This window comes from Zeus faber (genome assembly GCF_960531495.2).
Source record: "Zeus faber genome assembly, chromosome: 13".
Lineage (NCBI taxonomy): Eukaryota > Metazoa > Chordata > Actinopteri > Zeiformes > Zeidae > Zeus > Zeus faber.
The window spans coordinates 28,093,892-28,116,899 of NC_137198.1; the positions used below are offsets into that span (position 1 = coordinate 28,093,892).

A 23,008-nucleotide genomic window follows, 5' to 3' on the forward strand; every position below is an offset into this window, starting at 1 on the left:
AATTTGTTCATATTTGAACCGCAACAATTGCAGAATTGGCAGCGCAAATGGAATTGGCACCTCAGAGCGGCGATGGTAGATTTTATCCAAGCGGTAGGTTGCCCGAGAGCTGTGGGAACGTAGGATCACCCGACGAGGGAAAGAAAGGGAAGCGCAGACAGTGGGAGCGAAAGCAAAAGAGAGAGAGAGAGAGAGAGAGAGAGAGAGAGAGAGAGAGAGAGATCCATCCCAAGAAATTGAGGCGGAAACTGGAGGAGGGATATTTTGCTGCGTTTGTGTGTTTGCTGTGCCAAAGCGAGGGAGAACGTGAGAGAGAGGTAGAGGGAGCGAGAGAGAGAGAGACAGAGAGAGAAGGATGAAGGGATCCGTGCCAGTCGTCCATGTGTTTCTTATGAAAACACAAACAAAGACTGCTGCGCTCGCGGGCGTCCTGCGGCGTCCACAAATGTTAGTGCTCGCTCGCTCGCTGCGTGTCATTTTATCTCTCTCTCTCTCTCTCTCTCTCTCTCTCTCTCTCTCTCTCTCTCCATCTCTGTCTCTCTCCCCTCTCTGTCTCTTTTTCTGTCTCTCCCTCGCAATTGTCTCTCTCTCTATCTCCCTCCCTCTATGGCGACCCCCCCCCCCCCCCCCTCCCGGGGTATTAATAAACTACTATCTTATTTCAGCCCCCCCGCTCTCTCTCTCCCTCTCTCTCTCTCTCTCCCTCTCTCCCTCTCTCCCCCTCTAATCTCTCTTTATACTGTAACATTAGGCTTTTGTTAGTGAAGAACGCACGTTATCATGTCATACTTAACCTACCTTCATGGTTCACAAAATGAAGGTAATGTTTAATCTCAAATGCTCACCAATGGATGGTGAAGGCACAGCTGCAACCGGCAGCCTTTTCCGTTCAGGTAACCCAGCTCCAAACTTCCATTTGAGGGGCTGGAAAAATCTCTCCCCTGGCCTGAGTCAAGAGATCCGTGCATAATGGATACATCCACAGGGTCAAGCTCAGGTCTGCAAACAAGTCTGTGAACGGCCAATACTCACCCTGTCCAGGACCTGTTGGATTAGTGGAACGGGGGGGAAACACGTAAATACTACTCTTTGGCCACTGGTGTGCCAAGGACATCATGTCCTGGCAGAGGATGAAGACCCTCACCCTCACCCTCCAGGTCCCGCATGGGGAAAACCTGGTAAGCCGGCAGTATCACTAAATCATTCCTCATTGAATCCGCAAGGACCAAAATAATCAAAAACTATGTATAGCTGCTTGAAACGAAGGCTAGGCTGTCCGTAAGTGAGAAGGCGAGACTAAAATTTATACAAATTTTTGTAAACGATAATGGCAGGTTAAGTAGGACAGTGTAGCATGAGTAAGAAGACAAGTTCAAAGTAAAGTAAAACTGAAGCACGAATGTCTCCTACCGTGAACATGAAAGTTGTCGGGCTTTCTGTAGCTGCACTGAGAAGATACATAAAATAACCACTGTGTAAAATAGCACCTTCAGCCAACCTTGTTTTATGGTGTTTTCACTTTCATTTGGCTTGCAGTGAGGTTCATTTTTTTTACAAAAATATATTTTTGAAGACATTAAAAACTGAAGGCTGAATACTGCTCATATGCAGTATGACAACATAACACACTATGACAACATTCACACTTTGATGAATGATCAACCCCCTTCACACTTTTTCATGCTACAAATAACTACATTTTACCCAATTCATTTGAATGGGGAGATTTTCTTTGACTTTAGAATAGTGGCGCATGGATGAAGGAGGGGGAGCGTGTGTGTGTGTGTGTGTGTGTGTGTGTGTGTGTGTGTGTGTGTGTCGGGGGGTCATATTAAGGGTCATACCCTCAGTATGAATTTCATTCATAGATATAATTTAACTGGATATAGATGTCAGCGTTTGCGGGCCTGGCTGAAAATTTGAATGTACCAATCAGCCAGTTTTTTTACTTCGTGGTAGATCAAAACCAAACACATTTTTGGAAAGGTCTCATCTTTTTTGTTAAGACATGTAAGTTTGAAACATTTCGAGGGACCCTCAACTGAGAGTTGACCTTTAAACCCCGACTAAACATCACCTTTACAGCCTATTATCTCAGTAATTAAAAGAGCTACAAAATTAGGTCAGCTGCTTTGGACAGCTCTGGACGGGTGGTAGTGTTCAATAGGGCGCACCACTTAAAACGGCCAAACATATAATTCAGGTCTTTGCAAATGACATATAAATTCTGACAGCGCAGGTATATTACCCCACCAAATTAACCCCAAGTAACACATACATGCTGTTTTTCATCCATATCCATTCCTGTTTTTAAGGTTATAGTAATATAACAACCTTACCCATAAGGCAATTGCATCAAGATGCAGAATAACACAGAACTGTAGCTTTTGTAGTTGGCTAGGGTTACGGTACTGCAGGTTAGCGTGAGGGTTTCAACCGTTTAGAAACAATTGCATAAATATTACGCAATGTAGATAATAATTAATTTTTGCTCCAATCGATGTCACAGCTTAGTGTTATTCTGTCACTTGTCCTGTTTATTTCTCCTGCCATTTCAGATTTGGTCTTCCCTAGAGTTCTGCCCCTCCCAATTGGCCTCCCCCAGTCAACACTGTGACATCATAGCATTGGGACAACCTGTCTGTCTAGGCCTGGATCTTTATCCCGGGCCTGTTCACGCTTGCAGTGTCTGATTGTATAGTATCTCCCACCCAGCTGTCCTGTGTCTTTGGTCCTGACAGAGTTCCTGCCTTCTGGATTCTGGAGTTACCCCTTCGCCTGCCCATTTCGGATTGTTAGCGGTACGGACTGATTTCCTGGTTTGACCTCCTCGTCTTGTCTTCTTCCTCTCTTCTGCCTGAGAGCCATTAAAGAACTGTTACGTCTACTTGATTGTGTGTGTGGTCGTGCTGTTTGGTTCAGTTCGATCTCAGCCATTACAGTAAAAGCCACAAGTCCATATGATATCAACCTGAAGCAGAACTTCACTACCCATAATCCTAAGTGTAACAGTGGCTTCTCTGATTGGTGGAGCTCGCTGTTACCATGGACATGATTATCGCACTGGCTGATTTGTACATTAAAATTTTCCGCCAGCCATGCACATGCTGACATTTTTATCCAGTTAAATTGCATTCATTAATGTAATTCAGGGTAAAACCCTATATCCCTATTCTGGACCAACCTTGAATTTATTAGACCATTCAATAAAGAAAAAGCGAAACCAGTACCAGTTAAAATTTTAATACATCCATGGTTCGCACGAAAAAGTGTGACACTGGGTCAGGATGATACAGCAAAATTATTATTAAGACCCAGTTATAAGGGTATGTCAGTCACCACGCGTGTTTCATTTCTTAACATCCATGTCCACCAACCCACAAAGTACAACATTGAGTTTGGATTACCTCACTAGTTCCACAGGTTGGCCAATGGTGCATTAGCTGACATTGTCCCGCTCGCCCTTGGAAGTTCTCCTCTAGAGTCGTGCAATTCATTGCTTTTCTGAATTTTTTTTCAGCATTTTGAGTAATATGTCAATAACATGGCAGAATGACGTGTCCTTTCTATGTGTTATTTTATTTTTTCAACACACTACAGTGATGTTTTTGGAAATTATTGCAAGCAAGGTACAACACCTTGGGGAGGAATAGTTCTCGGATCAGAAAGCGAAGGAAACCAAATTATGATTTTCGGGGTTATGCACTGTAGTAATGTTTGTGTTGAGAAACATCCAGCAGTTTGCGACTAATGTTAGAGGGGGGAAATAAGCTGTAAGACCAGGCAGGCCGTTGCCAAGGTAACAGCATAGCAATTCTGTGTGTGTGTGTGTGTGTGTGTGTGTGTGTGTGTGTGTGTGTGTGTGTGTGTGTGTGTGTGTGTGTGTGTGTGTGTGTGTGTGTGTGTGTGTGTGTGTGTGTGTGTGTGTGTGTGAGATATGTACTGGCTTGGCGGGTGGTGAATCTGTAGTGTAAACTAGGCTGATGTTTTTCACACACAAATACATTTCTTCAGACTTCTTCATTTTGTTTGATCTAGCATTTCAACTTAGTCAAACACATGCAAATGCAACATTCTGAAGACGCACACACACACATAAACACCCTCAGAGCTGATTACATACGTTGGACAAGAACTTGAATGTTTTCCTCTTGCAAACAGGCATTGCGAAACATGCAAGCACAAATAAAAAAGCAAATATAGTGTTCTCTGAACGTAAGCTCACGCGGGCACTCATACTGTACACATAAAAGCACACACACACACACAGGATAGAAAACAAATTAAAAGTACAACTATGTTCAAGCCTCATTGTGTCAATTTTTCTTTCTTTGTTTGTGCCCAAAATTGAGCAGGGAAGGCAGGAAGTCAATACTTAAATCACAAATGAGACATTTTAAGTCTTACTCATACTGAGTCTTACTGACTTTAGACCAATAAATGGGGATTCGCCGTCACATATTGTAAAATTCACAAAAAGGGGGACAAATGCCGATTGTGCAATCCAAACTGAATTTTGGATTGCCTTTTACCCAGGCAGCTCACACAGTCAGTTCAGTTCAGTTCCTCCCGTTCCTTCTGGAACATTGGGCGACGAGTCCCCACCATTTACCAGAATGGCGTCTTCTCGTCGTTTCCATAACATGCTTTTTTTTACGGGGTGAGGTTGTTAACCCCACGCCCAACCCCCAACCTGGAGGACCGGGAGCTGACTTACCCGTGTCACAAAGGCATTAGTAAAGCTCATCTCACCCTGATGGAAGCAGCTGAACTTCTCTTTGGAAACCAAGCATTGAACCTTCGATCCACCGCCGCCCACACGTTCTCCTGCTTCCAGCACGTGACTACTACTCCCATCTGGTTACCCCCCAATACCCCCCAATACTCATCAATACTCATCCCCTATTCACTTAAACAAAAGTAACATTTACAAGGGGGATTGAATGTGTGTGCAATTCTGTCAAGTATCAATGAGCATCTTAAAGTGGTGGCCCACTGAGAAGTGAAAGGATTGTGGTACACAACTTCTTGCGGTCTAAATGAATGCTGATGTGAAGATATGAGCTAGTCCTCATAAGTATGAAGTTCTCATAATAGCAGGTCCTCATAAACCTGAAGTCCTCATTCCATTCCATTCCATTATGTCATTTGGCAGATGTTTTTTGTCCAAAATGACTGACATTAAGTCCATTTGTCACAATATTAAACCAACTATATGTCAGTCACAGTCAGCTAAACATTCTTTAGAAACAAACAGTATTGGTAGTCCTCAAAATTTGAAGTCCTCTTAAACATGAAGTTCTCATAAGAATGAAACACTCATAATGTGAAGACCTCAATAGTACAACGTCCTCATAAGTGTAAAGTCCTCAAAAGTATGAAGTCCTCAGTAGTGTGAAGTCTTCAATAGAATGGAGTCCTCATACTGTAAATATAAAGTCCTCACAAGTATGAAGTCCCCCTTAGGGTGAAACCTCATAATAGTGAGTCTGAAATATTGCAGGGGTTTGTATTCTTTGTATTCTCTGTTGAACCACTTGAAATAACTTTGTAGTTCCAATGTAATGGAACCTGGCTTCATTCCTTATCTTGGGATTTAGAATTCATCCCTAGCTATGGAGAGGGGTGAGTCACAGGTTTTGCTTGGTTTTGTTCATGCCCCAATTATTTTCTTTACCAAGCAGTCCTAATATTCTAGAAAGCACAGTAAGGAGTGGAGATCAGGAGCATAGGCACACACACACACACACACACACACACACACACACACACGTGTGTGTGTTTTGTATTTTTATACATCTGTGAAGGCGTCTAACTAACGGTGTTGTTGGTGTTTGTGTGTGTTTGTGTGTCCATGTATATGTGTGTGCATGTTAGGTCTCTGTGCGTACGTGCGTGCGTGCGTACGTGCGTGCGTGCGTGCGTGCGTGCGTGCGTGCGTGCGGCTAATGCATGCAAAGTGATGATTGGCCTAGCTGGACTCCTCATGACTTGGACTGCACTGCCCTCTGTTTGTGCAATGGCTAAAGTAGCGAGCTAATATGGTGTAAGCCGATTAAAACAAGGGCTTTGTCGGAAAAGAGTGAGAAAGACAGAAAAAGTGTGTGTGTGTGTGTGTGTGTGTGTGTGTGTGTGTGTGTGTGTGTGTGTGTGTGTGTGTGTGTGTGTATGTGTGTGTGTGTGTGTGTGTGTGTGTGTGTGTGTGTGTGTGTGGTTTGGGTGTATTTGATTGTTTTAACTGTGATTCATTATTTCATCAAGTTCAAGTTCAAGAGCTTATTTGTCACATACATATACATATGGTCATACATTTATCTGGTCTATATGTTGATGTTAAGTACAGCTTGGTAGTGTATATCGACATGCTTATCTTTGTATGGTGACTTATCTTAAAAATGTCTGCATTACAGAAAAGTGATGCAATTTTCCCAACTCCTTATATTGTGTTTGTAAGTTCAATGGTAGGCAACAGACATTGTTGGTTGAAGACATCCTTTGGCTTACTCCAAACATAAACATTTGCGCATGGAGGAAATAGGGTGAAAGATCACCCATCAGACCATTTTGCCTGTTTCCATTGCCCGGTTGTCCACGTTTTGACCTCCTCATACCAGGTTAATGCGTCTTTGTGCGTTGGCTTTCCTGTTTTGAGAAGTGTCATTTTTGTTGAGACTGGGTGCCAATTCATTAACGGCAAATCTTTAGGATGTACTTTTGGGGCATTTACCCACCCTCTTGTATAGTGTCTATCCCTGTAAGTAAGCTTTGACTTGCGACCACTGAGCCTCTTTGCGGATGCAGTTTGTCTATGTTTGGCATATCATGTTTTGATTTTACAGACCCCCCTTCGTTTTTGAGACCGATGCACATGAAATTTCAGACAATTTGGCTTAAACTCTGTTCGGTGCTTTTAAAACTTATGCAATATGACTCACCCTTGCAACCACGTGTCAATGTTAACAAGTCAACAAAAGTCATGTTCAGAAGTAATTTCTGAACAAGTTTTGTGTCCGGTCAAGGCTCCGATTGTGTTGACATTTTTCAGCTCTTGTGACAAAATTGCTTCGACACAACACAACCGAAATCCACTGCTGCCGAGCACCTGGCAAGCCAGCTTTATTCGAACTGGGTTTAAAACGAAATAAGTTATGTACATATGTAAAATGATGACGATAATAATTTTAATAGTCGGTACTGCCATATGCACTCTTTGCAAACACTACATAAGGGAAATGTTCACCCCTCTTCCATTTATTGAAAATGGCAAAATGGCTATGAGCTATCTGGCTACTGCACTGGAGAAGATGCCCGTGCTCTCCCATTTTCTTCAACAATTCTTTTTAAATGAGGTTAGGTTAACCCCATGATCCAGGATCTAGACACATGCACTACGGCAGCTGCCAGGGGGTGAGTCCTAACAGTCAGATCTGTTGTTGGTTTCAGTGTAAAGGCGGCTTTTAGACCGCATACCGTTACCGCAGACAGTTAATTCTTTTGAAAAGCGGCCATCAATGTTGGCATTCTCTGGTTCTCTTACTCCCACAACATCTCCTCGGTAAAAAATAAAATGTTGTCAGAGTTGTTGGATTTTTGTCTTTTATTTCCCCACACACAATCTTCTCATGAAGGTCTTTTTTCCCCCTGTTTTTGCTCCTCCAGTATATCAAGTCCGCAAATATGGCAGAGCAGTCCATTCTACAGGAAAAACGGCGAAGTTCTGCTGCAAGGTAGGACTGTCCCTGTCTTTCTGTCTGTTTTTCTTTTTGAGTACCTGCCTGACAGTTCCTCTTCCTTTCTTCGTCTCAGTCCTTCTGTCTCTCTTTATATCTCTCTGTCTTTATATTCAGCCACTTGTTCCTTGTTACTTGAAATATTAATGACATCTTGTAATCGTTTTTTTTTTAAGTTGTGTCCTCATCTCTGCTTGACGCAATGATCTTAACTTAACTTCGCTTTTTTTTTTCATGAATTCATTGTTTTTTACATTACTTCAGGTTGTGGGGAATCTGCGTATCCAAATTGTTGGCTGTGATGAACCTAGACCTGAGCCTTCCCATTGCCCAAAGGTGTAAAGTTTCAAGAACTTAAGTTTCTACAGAAAAAGGCATGGGATTTTCTTGTAGATGTTCTAGATCTCTTCGCTTGCTGTTCAGCGTTCCTTGCTGCGAAACGTTCCCAACACATCTCTCCTACCCCAGAATGTACGTTGTACACGTTGTTTGTGGCTGAACACCATCCCTCATCAAATCCTAACTCCTAACGGATCAGGACAGCTCTTGTGCTCTCTTAATTGAGAGCACAAGTGGAGTTAAGAGTAGTGTTCTTGGTTAACAATATTGGCAAAATGCTTTTACTCACATGCCTAGGACTACATTTGCATCACTCTGTGTCCATTTTGGGGCATTTAGGAAGTCTGTGAAGCATGATAGATTTGGGCCCAGCTCTAACCTGAAGAGATGGAGCTCCAGTCTCCTCCTGGACAGGCATGGGCAGCTATTCTGCCCCCTCCTCCTCCTCTCTCGTCCTCTCCTCTCCTGTATCCCTCGAGTACAGTGCAGATTAGAGCCAATCTGCGCAGTCCCAGGGCCCCACGGTTTCTCCGCTGCTCCCTGTTGCACACCTTGTCTTCTGGGGTTACAAAACAACTGCACTAATGGTATAACACCTCCCTAGGGAGCAAGAGCGAGAAAGAGAGAGGGGGATGGAGAGAGAGAGAGAGAGAGAGAGAGAGAGAGAGAGAGAGAGAGAGTGGTAAATTGAAAGGTTAATGGAGAGTTGGAGATGAAATGGTTGCAAGGCATTCAGAGAGTTCCCTCGATATTCAGATGTTCGGATCAAAATGGCACGTGACATCACACCGGTCTAGAAATGAGCACCGGAACTGGGGCTCTAAAGCAGTTTTACTGTTGTTCCTTTGTTCATTTATTCATTACTACTATTTTTTATTGTTAATTTTGCAATTATGGCTACCTACTGATCCTGAGGACTTGGGGATTTCAATAATGCATTGAATGAGCCCACATCTGATACACAACATCACTATCGGTGTATTCCTAATAGCCAACCCTAGAAAGTTTGCAGAAGGAAACAAATAGAAGAATAGACTATTTGTTGGACAGGATGCGTCCTTCCCGGGGTGGGGATTAATCATGTCCTTGTCACATTGGGAAAATTCAAATCAATCACCTAAATAATACATGGAGAGCACCTGTAAGTGTTATTAGCGGAAGGTAGAATCACTACCCAGGAGCTTTCCGACTCAGAGGGATCTTTCAAACCCCTCCCAAAACCCACACCTACCTCATTTAGTGGACGCCGACAGGCCTTTTTTTCTCAAGTCTGGACTTTTTCGACAGGCATGGACACGACTTTGCCCAAAGAAAACCCCCAAAACCTAATTCTGGCTACCCTGAATTTCACAATAAATTAATGTACATATACACTTCCAAGACTGAAAAATCAACCGTGGCCGTTGGGTAAATTTGACGGTACACAGATTTTTTTAATGCAGTTGCAGTTTTTTAGGACATATCTATAGAATGGAAGTTCCGTTGTGCATTTGTGTCTTCCGCTTTGTGTGTATGTGTATGAGTGTGTGTGTGTGTTTGATTATGTGTTCCCTGAGCCCATCAAAAACCACTTGCCATGCAGCCTTGAGTAGTTAAGGATTTCCCTTCAGAGAAGCTGAGAGGGTTCGCGCACACACAAACCCACTATGGGTAATGAATGTGGAGGATAGAGAGAGAGAGAGAGAGAGAGAGAGAGAGAGAGAGAGAGAGAGAGAGAGGTAAATTAGGGTTTTGTGTGCGGAGACAAGAGACCGGGAGGCCATTCTAATCGGGGATTAACCAACAGAGCTGTCTCTGAGGGGATCGGCTTCTTTCCTTATCGCTCTCTTTTTTTTTGTTCTTCCTTCCTTACTTTCTGTTGTCGATCTCCCCGCTCTCTTTCCAGCAAATCTTCTCTTTTTTTGTTTGCTTTTTCTCGATTAAAGGCTCGTTTTTGTTTTTTTGGCAACCGATACTTGCGTCAAAGAGTTGTTCTGCATGAGCTGGAGTTGCACAGACCTCATTTTCATGGATCGCAGCGCAATTAATGGAGTAAGAAGAGTGCCTTAATGTTGGGCAGAAGCTGAACATTATCCAGGGAAACACTGGCTAGATAGATAGATAGATAGACAGACAGACAGACAGACAGACAGACAGACAGACAGACAGACAGACAGACAGACAGACAGACAGACAGATAGATAGATAGATAGGCGGAAGGACTGACGGACGGACCGATGGACGGATGGATGGACAGACAGACATATGCAGAGATGGATTATCATCTATAAATCCATCTATATATCTGATACACTCATTATCTCTCACTGTCTGTCTCTCTCTCTCTCTCTCTCTCTCTCTATCATCTGATAGAGGGATGGATTGATAGATAATAGATGGATAGACAAACAGATGGATGGATAAATGGTAGATAGATGGAAAGACAGGCCAACACATAGACAGGTGGATAGATGGATAGAGACCGTCAGATTGATGATAAATAGATAGATGGACAGATAAAGACCGGTAGACAGATGGATGGATGGAAAGATGGATAGATATGTGATAGAAAAAGAGAGACATGGATGGATAGATAGATGGATAGATAGGTCATAGATAAATGGATAGACAGAGAGATCGAGAGGCAGATACTGTAGATAGATGATGGAGAGAAAGAGAAATGGAAAGATAGATAGATAGTTACAGACAACATACCGATGGAAAGACGGACAGACGGATAGATAGATATATAGATAAATGGATTGACAGACGGATAGATGGATGAGTGGATGAATAGACAGAGAGACATAGATGGATGGATTGACAGAGAGACAATTAGATAGATGGATATAGATTTTTCTGGTGTCAATAAATCCCATATTTATTTACACAAAAAACACATTCTACCTCCCTCACAGAGATGGTCATTGCAACACAGCAACTCTTGTTTCCTGCAAAACCACAATTGTTGCTCTCTTTCTTATTTTTCCCCTCCTCCGCCGCTCTCTTTCTCTCCCTCTTGCTATCACATAAAAGTCTTGGCGTTTTGATGTGTGGATGTGTTGAGGAGTCCAGGGTTGAATGAACTCTTGAGCTTTTCAGGGGCGATTATTGTCACTGTATACATGTGTGTGTGCAGAGTCCTTCCCCCATCCTTTCCATCTCTGGCTTTCAAGTCAATTAAATTTGAATCCAAGCCTTTATTGGCACAGGAAACCTACCTTTTGTGGCCAAAGCAAATGGAAAATAAAAATAAAACATCAAATTAAACCAGAATTTTTTTTATGTTGCAGTCAAAAGTACAGACAGATTAGTGGTTATCTCAAATAAAAATAGACTCTTAAAAACAAAGTATCTATGTTAATATATATGAAAATAGATATATATGTGTTAAAATATGTATATGTGTAAACAAACAAATAAATATATATATATATATATATATATATATATATATTTTCATTTTCCTATAATATATATACAGTATATTAAGTATGTATACACCGATCAGCCACAACATTAAAACCATTGACAGGTGAAGTGAATAACATTGCTCATCTTGTTTATCACCTGTGAAGTGGTGGGATATATTAGGCAGCAAGTGAACAGTCGGTTTTTGAAGTTGTTGTGTTGGAAGGTAAAATGGGCAAGTGTAAGGATCTGAGCAACTTTGACCAGGGCCAAACTGTGATGTCTAGACGACTGGGTTAGAGCATCTCCAAAATGACAGGTCTTGTTGGGTGTTACTGGTATGCAGTGATTAGTACCGAACAAAAGTGCTCCAATGAAAGACCAGTGTTGAACCGGCGTCAGGGTCGTGGGCGCCTATAGGTTCATTGATGTGCGTGGGGAGCGAAGTCTAGCCTGTCTGGTGCGATCCCACAGAAGAGCTTAATGCTGCTATGACAGAAAGGTGTCAGAACACACAGTGCATCGCAGCTTGTTGCGTATGGGGCTGCGTAGCCGCAGAGCGGTCAGAGTGCCCATGCTGACCCCTGTCCACCGCCAAAAGCGCCTACAACGGGCACGTGAGTGTCAGAACTCAACCATGGAACAAGGGAAGAAGGTGGCCTGGTCTGGTAAAGCATGTTTTTTTCTACATCATGTGGATGTAGGATGATCCGATCGAGCATCTGTGGGATGTGCTGGAACAACGACGTTCAGAGGTCTTGTGAAATCCATGCCTCAACGGGTCAGAGATGTTTTGGTCGCACGAGGGGGACCTACACAATATTAGTGGTTATTATTAGGGATGCAATCAGTGCCACATGGACGCTAATTGGGCCGACTCAAGGCAGGGAGTTTTCTTCATGTTTGTCTGTCTTACAGTGGGAATCGGGCTCGTCAGCAGCCCAGTAGCGGAACGCCATTCCTCCTGAACCTGAGATGATTATTATCCACCTTTATATTATAATAATCATCATTTTGTTATTTATAATTGTGGCCAACGTAACTTATTGTTTAAAAGGACAATAAAAACTCTTGCCATGTTGGCACACCACGGCCAGAAAGACCCTCCCTAAACCCTTACCTGTGGACAGGGACCCCCACAACGGTATGTTATCGAAACCATTCGCTATGTTATACGCCCCCTATGGTTCAATTTGCATATGTGAAACCACGGTATTACAGCACACTAGTAATTTATGGCAGACAACTATGATTTTACACCTTTTATCTTTTAAACATTTTTTTTTCTTAAATATAAAGATACCGAAAACGTACCGTTACCGTGGCCCCAAAACCATGATACATACCGAATCATGAGCCCACTGTACCATTGCATCCCTAGTTATTATGATGGTTTTAAGGTTGTGGCTGATCGGTAAATATAAACATAAAGTATAAATAACCGAAACAAAATGAAAATTAAACGTACAATCTTAACAAATAAGGGTAAACAAAGCTGTTAAAAAATATATATATATAAATACGGGTAAAAATAGAAACATTTGGTCCACAAGGAGCACAATCTGAGGACTGTATGTGCCCACATTTCGTGGCTTGCATGGTTGCCTTCAGGAGGTCTGGTAATCAGGCCAGTTGGGGCAGTGTGGGTTTTCTTGGGGTTGTTCTTGTCTCATTGGTTCTGCACGGCACTGAGTTGAAGGATTGTTTCCTAGTGGATCCGACTCTCGGTTCGGTGTGGGAGGAGGACTCTGTGGCGGTGGGTTCTTCTGAGTCATCGTCGGCTGGAGGTGTGATGTCCGGCTGACTGGTGGTGGGGGAGTCCTCACCAGGGGTAGAGTTTCTTCTCCTGCACTCTTCTCTCTCTCTGATCTTCTTCAAATAGGGTCATGTTGCCCTCTATCCTCACCGTTCCTTTCCTGTAGAGGCGTAACGTGGTCGGTTCATCTTCAGGAGTTTATTTCTAGCGTCCACCCTCGGCTAAAACCCTCTTTCTTAACAGAGGGATGGCAGTCTCTTATTGCAGTATGCCATGCCCGGGAGATTGGCGGTGTGGAAAAGAAGGTTGTTCTTGTTTCCGTTTTCTTGACAGTTGGCAAATTGTGTCTCTGTATTGTCCTTCTTTGTTATTTCTCCTGCAGAACCATTTGTAATCTTTGCAGGAAACTGTACTTGGCCGGTTTCAGTACGGGTTTGTGAGCAAGCATTTGCATATGCGGGAGGGAAGGCTGCGGAGCTCGTCTTCAATTGTAAAGGCTCCAGTATACTTTGTCTGCGATCGAAAACGAATGACTGTGCGACTGCTGGTGTACAAAGTGTTTTGATCAAGGCTAGCGCGCTCAGTGCGACAGGCTCCACGCCAAAAGGAGGAGCAGATGAGTTTTTTCTCCGTGGAGCTGGGAGGACACAAGAGAAAACCAAACTAACCAACCAAAATGTTTCAAAGTTAGAAAAAAAGTAGAAAATTATTTACTACTGCAGGTCATCGCTATTTATTAGTGGACCGAAAGCGGACCTACCGGAAGTACATAATATACGTAAAACGTGAGACTGTTGACCAATCGTATTTTGTTGCGACAATTTAGTCTAGTTCTGACCGGAGAGCCATCCCTGGATTTGCTGAGGCTATTCACCGCCCATTTTTAGGTCATAAAGCCACCATATTGGCTCTAAAAGTCCGCTAATTTCAACCTTGTATGAAGTATACAGGAGCCTTTAGGGTCGTGGGGAAACAGGCAGTGGTTCGGACGTTCAAGGGCTTTCACACCCCACCTCTTCACACATCTGGATATCTGGAGGTCGCCTACTTGGTCCTTGGTCCAAGTAGATATAGTATCCCAACCTTAGATTAGTGTCCAACTTTTAGGTTTAGATATAGATAGTTAGGACAATGTCAATGCCGTTCACTTTTTGGACTACAAAGGTATCTCCAGACAACCGGTAGTCACTCAGGTTCAGGCTTGGGTTATTTCCAGGTGTCTAAGCTCTGCCAGTGAAGGAAAAGTCCTTAAGTTAGTTCATTTGTTAATCCTTGGTAGAAAGAGTCCATGAGCCCTGGACTTCAGCTGAATGTCAGCCTGTCGTGTTAACATCTCATCCTCCACTGCAGACCAGTTCAGGTGAAACGGTGTTGCAATTTTTGATGCGAGTGAATCAATCTCAATATCTTCCCAAAATGAGTAGCACATAAATGTAGTGATTGGCTCAAGTAAAGCAAAGTCTTGAAACCTTTTGTCAAAGTCTGACAGACAATTTTCAATCTGCTCTGTGTAGCGGCACTGTCAAGTTGCACACACGCCTTCCCTTGGGTCTCTGGGTCTTTTCGTTTGAAAGCATTAACTGAACTGATCATGTTGACCACAGTTTTGTCTTTTCCTTGCAGCTCTAAATTTTGCTCATTCAACATCTTGGTCAGATGGGTTAAAAAAAATAATAATAATTTTGAATGGCGTGCGATCTACCCGCACTACATTTGTGATCTCCCAGTCGATCGCGATCGACGTATTGAAGCATCCCTGGTATAGGTACTCCAACTTTGGAATATTTAGGTTATTTAAATGCTGGTTCCCATCATTTATAAACTATTAAAACTCATCTCGTCCCATCTTCCCGTAAGTGTTTTTCTACAGAAACTTACCACTCTGCAGCAGCATCTCACTGTGCTTAAATGCAGTCCAACGGGGCAAACTTTCAAGCCTTAAAAATAACGTTGAATCTGACACTTTTGAAGACTGAAAGCTCATATTATAGTCACGTGTGGCTTTTGTGTATTTTTTTAAAATGTTTAACACAAATACATTTTATTTAGAGCTGCGTTATGCCATTTCTGCAGTGAATCCACAGTGTGACATTGCCTACAGTACAAACCTTGCCAATAGGAAGCAACGCAACTTCCTGTTTCTAGTCTGTTATGTAAATCGCAAATATAGCCAAAAGTTTGGATTTGCGGAAGTGCCAGAAGAGTCAATAAACCCCTAAAAATTCTGAGATCTATCTATCTATCTATCTATCTATCTATCTATCTATCTATCTATCTATCTATCTATCTATCTATCTATCTATCTATCTATCTATCTATCTATCTATCTATCTATTTATCTGTCTGTTTTCTGTCTGTCTGTCTGTCTGTCTGTCTGTCTATCTATCTACAATACCAACCATACCCCAACCAGCCATTTCATCTCATCCCCCCTGCACTCATACCTTCAACGCCCCTCCGATTTCGCAACGCTTCACCTCTGGAAAATGCCCCAATTTCACATTTGTGCATGTAAGGATGGAAAGCTTTGATGTCTGCTCACGTCGGTGCTCACACACAGACACACACTGATGGTGCGAGTGAGTTGAAAAGTATTACTTTGGCAGTCGAGGAGCTTGTCATCATGGCAATCGATGATATCTCCTCACTCTCCATCTGTGGGTGGCCGGAAATGGGGGAGGTGTGTGTGTGTGTGTGTGTGTGTGTGTGTGTGTGTGTGTGTGTGTGTGTGTGTGTGTGTGTGTGTGTGTGTGTGTGTGTGTGTGTGTGTGTGTGTGTGTGTGTGTGTTCAATCACACCTTTAGCACCATTTTTATCTAGCTCAGGTGCTCTGAGCACTTCAGATTGACTGAGTCAGAGCAAGTGAAAAGGAAAAAATGAGCGAGTGTGTGCGTGTGTGTGTGTGTGTGTGTGTGTGTGTGTGTGTGTGTGTGTGTGTGTGTCCATATTGTATCCCTAGCTGCCCCTTGCTCCTCTATCATGGCTAACAGCCTTGACCTTGCCCAGGGGGCGGAATGTATCAAAAGCTGCCCTCACAAAAAGGGATAATGCACACGCCTGGCAACCCAATAGTCCTGCTCACGTCCGAGTGCCAGTGGTGGACTAGAGGCGCAATCCTGGCAACCTCATTCCTAGATCCCCATTGCGAGTTGTCCGTATGAGAGAAATATGACCTTAGATTTAGAAAATCTGACACAAATGTGTACGTGTGTGTGTTTGAGAGGAAGCGTCGGCTGTCTGAGAGCTGTCTGCTGACCTGAATGGTTAAATAAATGTTACATGAGAACACTTGCAGATCGCCTTGAGGCACTTCCTCTCCTTTGTCCGCCTTTCACTCCCCCTGTTTTGCCCAGCGACTGCCGCCTGAAAGGCTTTGATTGGCTAGCAAGCTGGCTTAGAAAACCCAAAGTTGCCCCCAGCATGTCGGACTTGGCCGAGGTGGGATACTTTAAGCGAGAAAAGCAACGCAAGTTGTTCTGGAAGTCTACTGCCAAGGTTTATGACGTCCTGCACGTAATACTTGGGACTAAAAAGTGTCCCCCCCTAAAAATGCCATGGCTATTAATCCACAACGGAACACTTAAAAGTCAAGTCATTTGCAAATGTTTTGCACTCTGAGAGGCGTGGTACCCCGCAGGTGTGAAGGGCCATGGCACTCCTCTGAGTGTGCGCAATGGCCCGTTACGCAGAGAAAATGGCTGGATAGAGAAACTGATGAATCTGGTCATTTGTATCGTACGATAATAATAATAGTATTATGATGATAATATCTAAAATCATGTGATTACAATATAGAAATACAGAATATAATCTAATAATCAGTTTAATCCGTTTGGACTCAGCAGAGATTTACAGAAAGATTTTGACATTTATTTTGTTTTGTTATTTTCCTTCTTGTGTATGAAATGTAAAACACAAATGCGACTAAGAGACGGTCCCACATGGTCTTAGAGAGACGGAGTTGAAGAGCTGTGTAACAGTGCCAGTGCGTCCCCATTACAGGGCAGAAAAACCCTGTGTTTTTATTTTAGATTTACATTGATAAGATAAGACATCTATCATGTAAAGTTACACCATTGCTGTGGCATTGCCAATAATGGTCTGGTCTTTTTCTTTGCAAATATTGCCAAATTTTAAACATGGATCCCCTTCCTAGATGAGTGGAAATTCTCCATCTACACTACACTACAAGGCTTAAAGTATGTCAAATCTGTACCAATGTGGCATGGAATCTGTAACAATAATAATGACAATCGATATGGAAAACTTTAAATGTATGCATTCTGACTCTTATTCAGTAATTCAAATGGTGTCACGCACTGTGTCACGCGCTGTCTCTATTTTCACTCGTGAAACTCGTGAAAATATCAATATTCAATGTTTTTGGTACGGCCTGGAAAAAAAAAAAAAATCTTTTTTTTTTCATCAAATGTACCAATTTTAACCCAAACAGATTACCAACTCAATCTTCTACAGTAATTGCCCCCTTGCTCCCAGAAGCCCCTCTGCTATTGGTCCCCCGGGAGCCGCTTCCAGTGTGTGCTCCGCCCCCACGTGAATTACACTTGACTGCTTTGTTTACTTATTTTCTTCCCGGCGTGCGTGGGCAGGTTGGTTAGAGCGTCGCCCCGCGAGTCGAGCGAATACCCCCCCCCTTTCTTCTACTATCAAAGTTATCCGCTCTCTCTCCGTGGGTGTAGCAGGGTTAGCATCTGTTAGCATCTGTTAGCGGGACCCAGATGAGAAGCGGCGTGCAACGCGAGGCTCTGTAGCCATTTGATCTCTCGCCTTTTCCCTCTGTCGCGTCTGCCAAAACTCCCGCCGGTTTCCCCCGAGGGGGCACGACGTTCAACAGCCATACGTTAGCTCTGGTATTTTTGTGAATTTTCCCTTTTTTTTGCCCGTTTACCATGTTTTTCCTTTGTTTGTTTGTTTTACTTGTCTCTCCTCTCAAACATCTCCGTGCCTTGAAAAGGGGAGTGAGCTGGAGCTTTCATGGACCAGATCTGGATTTTGGAAATGAGATAAATGGAACGAGTGAAAAGAGAGAGATGTTGTCTATCGTCCATTATCTGCAGTGGGGCTCAACTGGCAGGTCCCGATACAAAAACACGGGTCGTGGGGGTCCGTGTCGAGGGGACCACGGGTTGTGGGATGTGGGATGCGGGATGTCCACATTGTCTGAGAAAAGCAGTTAAGGGCCTAAGTCATTCAGTGGTTTACCTGTTATTTTCCTGATGATCTCATTGAAGCATCTTCGCATTTGTTTGCAAAGAGAAATTACAACGGTCCAAGTCTAAATTTAAGATTGGTACAATAAGAAATGTTCTATCCGCTTTTATTCATTTAGCGAACGCTAATTGTCGCCAATTGTCAAATGTCCCCGATTACAGCCAATCTTGATCGGGGGGCCACAAGTCATGATAAAGTCTGACAACATAATATCAAAAAACATATTTTCCTCTGATGCTTCGCTGTATTGATTAGGACAAATACATATGTGGATGCTGTTCATTTATTGTTACACTCACTGACTAAGAATGGATGTGAACCCATAAGCATGACACAAAAGCAGTCAGGTCAGAAGCCAAAGTCCATGAGGTTTATTCCAAAAAAAAAAGGCGGGGTCAAAACCAGGAGATCAGTCAGAGAGGGCAATGTCAACTGGCAGGGAACAGGCAGAGAATCAGGGTCGTGGGGAAACAGGCAGTGGTTCGGACGGAAGGTACAGTGAACAGGTAGTAATGCGGGAAAGCTCAGTGTAATGCAAGAGACAATCCAGCAGAGGACAAAGGGAAGTGGACTGGCATTTATACTGAGGGACGAAAACGGAATGTGCTGCAGGCAGGGTACGGAGGTGAAGGGTACCGAGTGACCGCAAAGCTCTCCCTACAAAAGCGGAGTGGGCGGATTCGAAATGACATGGAGGTTAGTGACATGGCATGAGGAAATGACCAGATTAGAGAAAAACATGAAAACAAGTGAAACAATAACAGTTTTTTGTCGTCGGCATTTCATGTGTATGAACTTTGGATCAAAGTGCCATTCAGAAAGGTTCTAAAAAGTCTTAAAATTAATTCACTGATTCTCTGCACACGCACACGCACGCACACACACACACACACACACACACACACACACACACACACACACACACACACACACACACACACACACACACACACACACACACACACACACACACACACACACACACACAGACTCCAACTAGTTCGGTCCAGTTTGAATGTAGCACATGAACCAGGGAACTGGTTGCCTTGGCTACCTGCAGCCTCTGGCTTACCAGGAAGTCTCAGGACGGCTTCATTTCCCCCCTGAAAAACAGAAGGAAACTGAAAAACAAGTCAATTGGAATCCCACTTGGCCATGAATAGGCAATCACACACAGAAAATGAAAGCATCTTAAATTCAATTAATGGTTCACTCTTTTTCAACACAGATCTTTTTTCAAATATTTTTTCCCATCATTTATAGCTGTGCATAGCTCAACCTCGCCAAATGCGTTACTATTGAGAAACTTACCACTCTGCTGAAAACTTGACACTGCTTAAATGCAGTCCAGTGCAATGCAAACATGCAAGCCTGCGTGTTTCCCATTTTCGAAAAGGAGATTTTTCTCAAGCCATTTGCCCCGTTGGACTGCATTTAAGCACAGCGATAAGCTGCCACAGAGTGGTAAGTTTATCTCTCAAGTAATGCAAACTTAAAGCCTAATAACTATCCGGGGACATGAGACAGATTTGAGCATGGTTTCCCCGATGCCATGGTGGAAGGATCCATGTCTGTGTGCTGCTTGCCTTGATATGAGTCTGTACGTTGCCGCTCATTTTTACCAGAAGGCTGTCTGATCTTGGAGAACGTACGGTGGGGCATTTGTTGCCACTCCCCAGTGAACTCCTTTACGATCTATATCTAATTTTGATTGTTGAAAAGTTTCCAAGTCAACATCCTTTAAACCAGTGATTCTCAACTGGTTTCCCCTCAGCATTCACACCTGTCCTTTGTCATTAAGTCATGAGCAAAGCATGATTTAAGATATGAACCATTCTCATAAATCTGATTTCACCCCTTAAAAGTGCAGTGATCCACAATGTGTTTGCACATAATGAGTGTGATGTGGAAAGGCTGAATGTAGTAAGTATGTGAGCTTTTATTTAACTGCATCACGTTGTGACTGGAGGGACGTTGGTGATGAGGTCATGACCCCCACAAGTTGTAGACTGTTTCACAATAAAAGCACGGCAAACTCCAAATGGACCCACGGCCCAGTTTCGGATCGGGACCCACCGGTTGAGAACCGCTGCCTTAAACTGTCGCAAAGTAGCGAAAAGACGATTTTCATTTCATTATTTTGGTGCTCATATTTATCAATGTGTAGATGTACAGAAGGGGCGTGTGTGTGTGTGTGTGTGTGTGTGTGTGCGCGCACCTCATCCGTTGTCCTTCATGACCCAGGAGACCCCTCCCGCCCCTAGGTAACATGGGTGATAAACACTGTGTTGCCATGGCAACAAACGTGGCTGGCCTATTTTTAAACTCCTATTTGCATGTCTGAGTCTGCTTCTGGTGCTGAAAGATGCACTCACTTCCCTGGGATCCACCAGGGCCAAGTGAGGCAGAGAGAGAGAGAGAGAGAGAGACAGAGAGAGAGAGAGGAGAGAGAGAGAGAGAGAGAGAGAGAGAGAGGAGAGAGAGAGAGAGAGCGAGAGATAGTAGGATATAGACACAGAGATGCTAACAAAGATGGAGAGATAGGGGAAATGAGAGGCCACGAGAGACGGAGGCAGAAAAAGACATCAGGAGTATGAGTCACCCGCAACCCATTTCGCCAAAACTGTCGGCGGCAAATTTTAGCAGCACAATCACAGCGCCGCCATCATCACGGAAACGCACTTGCACAACTTATGTTCTAAAGGCGGTATTAAAATCCCTGATCTCCCAGAGTGCCTCAGAGAGACCGACGTCTCTTCCTGTCCCCTCACACCAAATTTAGAGAGAAAGGAGAGAAGACGCAACAGACGGTTTTGGGGTGAGTCATAGGAGCACAATGATTGGCACATTAATCCAAGTCTCGTCTGCGTAATCTCGGTTTGACCAGTCCATGAGTTTTGACGCTCATATTAGGACGCTGACACCATCATCTTTCTTTCACTGAAGAAACATAGCCAAACTTAAGTCTGTGTCAAGAGCTAAAATGGAGATCCTAATACATGCTTTTATCTCGTTTACAAACTGTCCAAAATGCTGCTGCGAGGCTTTTAACATGATCCAGCAGATGGTCACACGTTACACGTCATACCTATATTAACCTCTCTGCACTGGCTTCATGTTAATTTCATAACTCATTTTAAAATCTTGGTGCTCACGTATCGAGACCTACACGGCCATGCTCCACATTATATCATGGTCCTCCTACACCCACACACTATGAGCCCATCTCTTAGGTCCTCCAATCAGGGTCATCTAAGTGTCCCTAGGAAACGTTTTGAGACCCCGGGAGAGTGTGCTTTCCAGTCGGTACCACCAAAACGTTGGAGCAGTCTCCCAATGAATCTGAGGTCTCTGGACTCTTAAAAAGCAGTTAAAACACATCTGCTCAGATAGGCTTCCAGTAGAATGTGCTTTTTAATGGAATTGTAATTTTATTTTCTGTTTTAACTTGTGTCTGTTTCCCCTTGTGTGTTTTATCTGTTTTTATCGTTGATTTTGTTTATTTGATTGTATTGACTCGTGTGTCTTACCCGTTTTTTTAATCTTTGCTTTTATTTGATTGATTGTGAAGCACTATGTGCCTGATGTCTGTCAAAGGTGCTACAGTGGTATCTCGACTTACGACTGTAATTCGTTCTATAACAACGGTCGTATGTTAAAACAGTCGTATGTCGAAGCAATCTTTCCCATATGAATTATGAAATCATGAAGGGTGAAAATAAACAAAATACACAGCACAAACACAGTAAATATGAAAAAAATATCGATAAGCCACGAACTACGTGCACACACGATGTAGGTCGCCCGCTGACTGACCGCTGACTGACTGCTGACTGGCTGCTGACTGACCGCTGACTGACAACTGACTGGCTGCTGACTGGCTGCTGACTGACAACTGACTGGCTGCTGACTGACCGCTGACTGACCGCTGACTGACAACTGACTGACTGCTGACTGGCTGCTGACTGGCTACTGACTGACTGCTGACTGACTGCTGGCTGACTGACTGCTGACTGGCTGCTGACTGGCTGCTGAATGGCTGCCGACGCGGCAACTGCAAATTTCCACGCTCGTATCCTGGAGCACTCAGTCGCAAGTCGATACAAATCTTCGTGACTATCGCTGCTTGTATCTTGGATTAGTCCTAAGTAGATGCAGTCGTAAGTCGAGGTACCACTGTATATACATAAACTTTACCTACTTACTTTTAAGCTTCCGTAATTCAGCTCTTTTTGCTACATCAAAGCTAACATATGAGACTAGAAACTGGAAGTTGCAACACTTCACCCCCCCATTGAAGGTAGCCGACGTTCCCCTTTCAATGTACTGCTATTATTATTATATTATTATTATTATTATTATTAGGGTTATTATGATTATTATTATTATTACTAATACAAAGAGTAGTTCTAAATAGCATCTGATGTTACTGTTATTCAAACAAAACATGTTAACACTGTTTTCGAAAACATGTTGTTTTTTTAATAATTTTACGTTTGCCCCATTTGACTGCAGCTAAGCACAGTGAGAAGCTGCAGCAGAGTGGTAAGTTTTTCAATAG

The 23,008-nt window shown here is 43.3% G+C and overlaps 1 protein-coding gene across 1 annotated transcript in view; it reads left to right on the forward strand.

Moving 5' to 3' along the window:
- foxn3 (forkhead box N3) overlaps window positions 1-23,008 on the forward strand; it is a gene marked incomplete at both ends in the record, with an annotated part of 69,087 nt that overhangs the window by 38,301 nt on the left and 7,778 nt on the right. Inside the window, one exon of the mRNA XM_080011968.1 lies at window positions 7,660-7,727. Within this exon, the coding sequence (XP_079868094.1) occupies window positions 7,660-7,727 (68 nt within the window). The remainder of the gene's footprint in view (window positions 1-7,659; window positions 7,728-23,008) is intronic.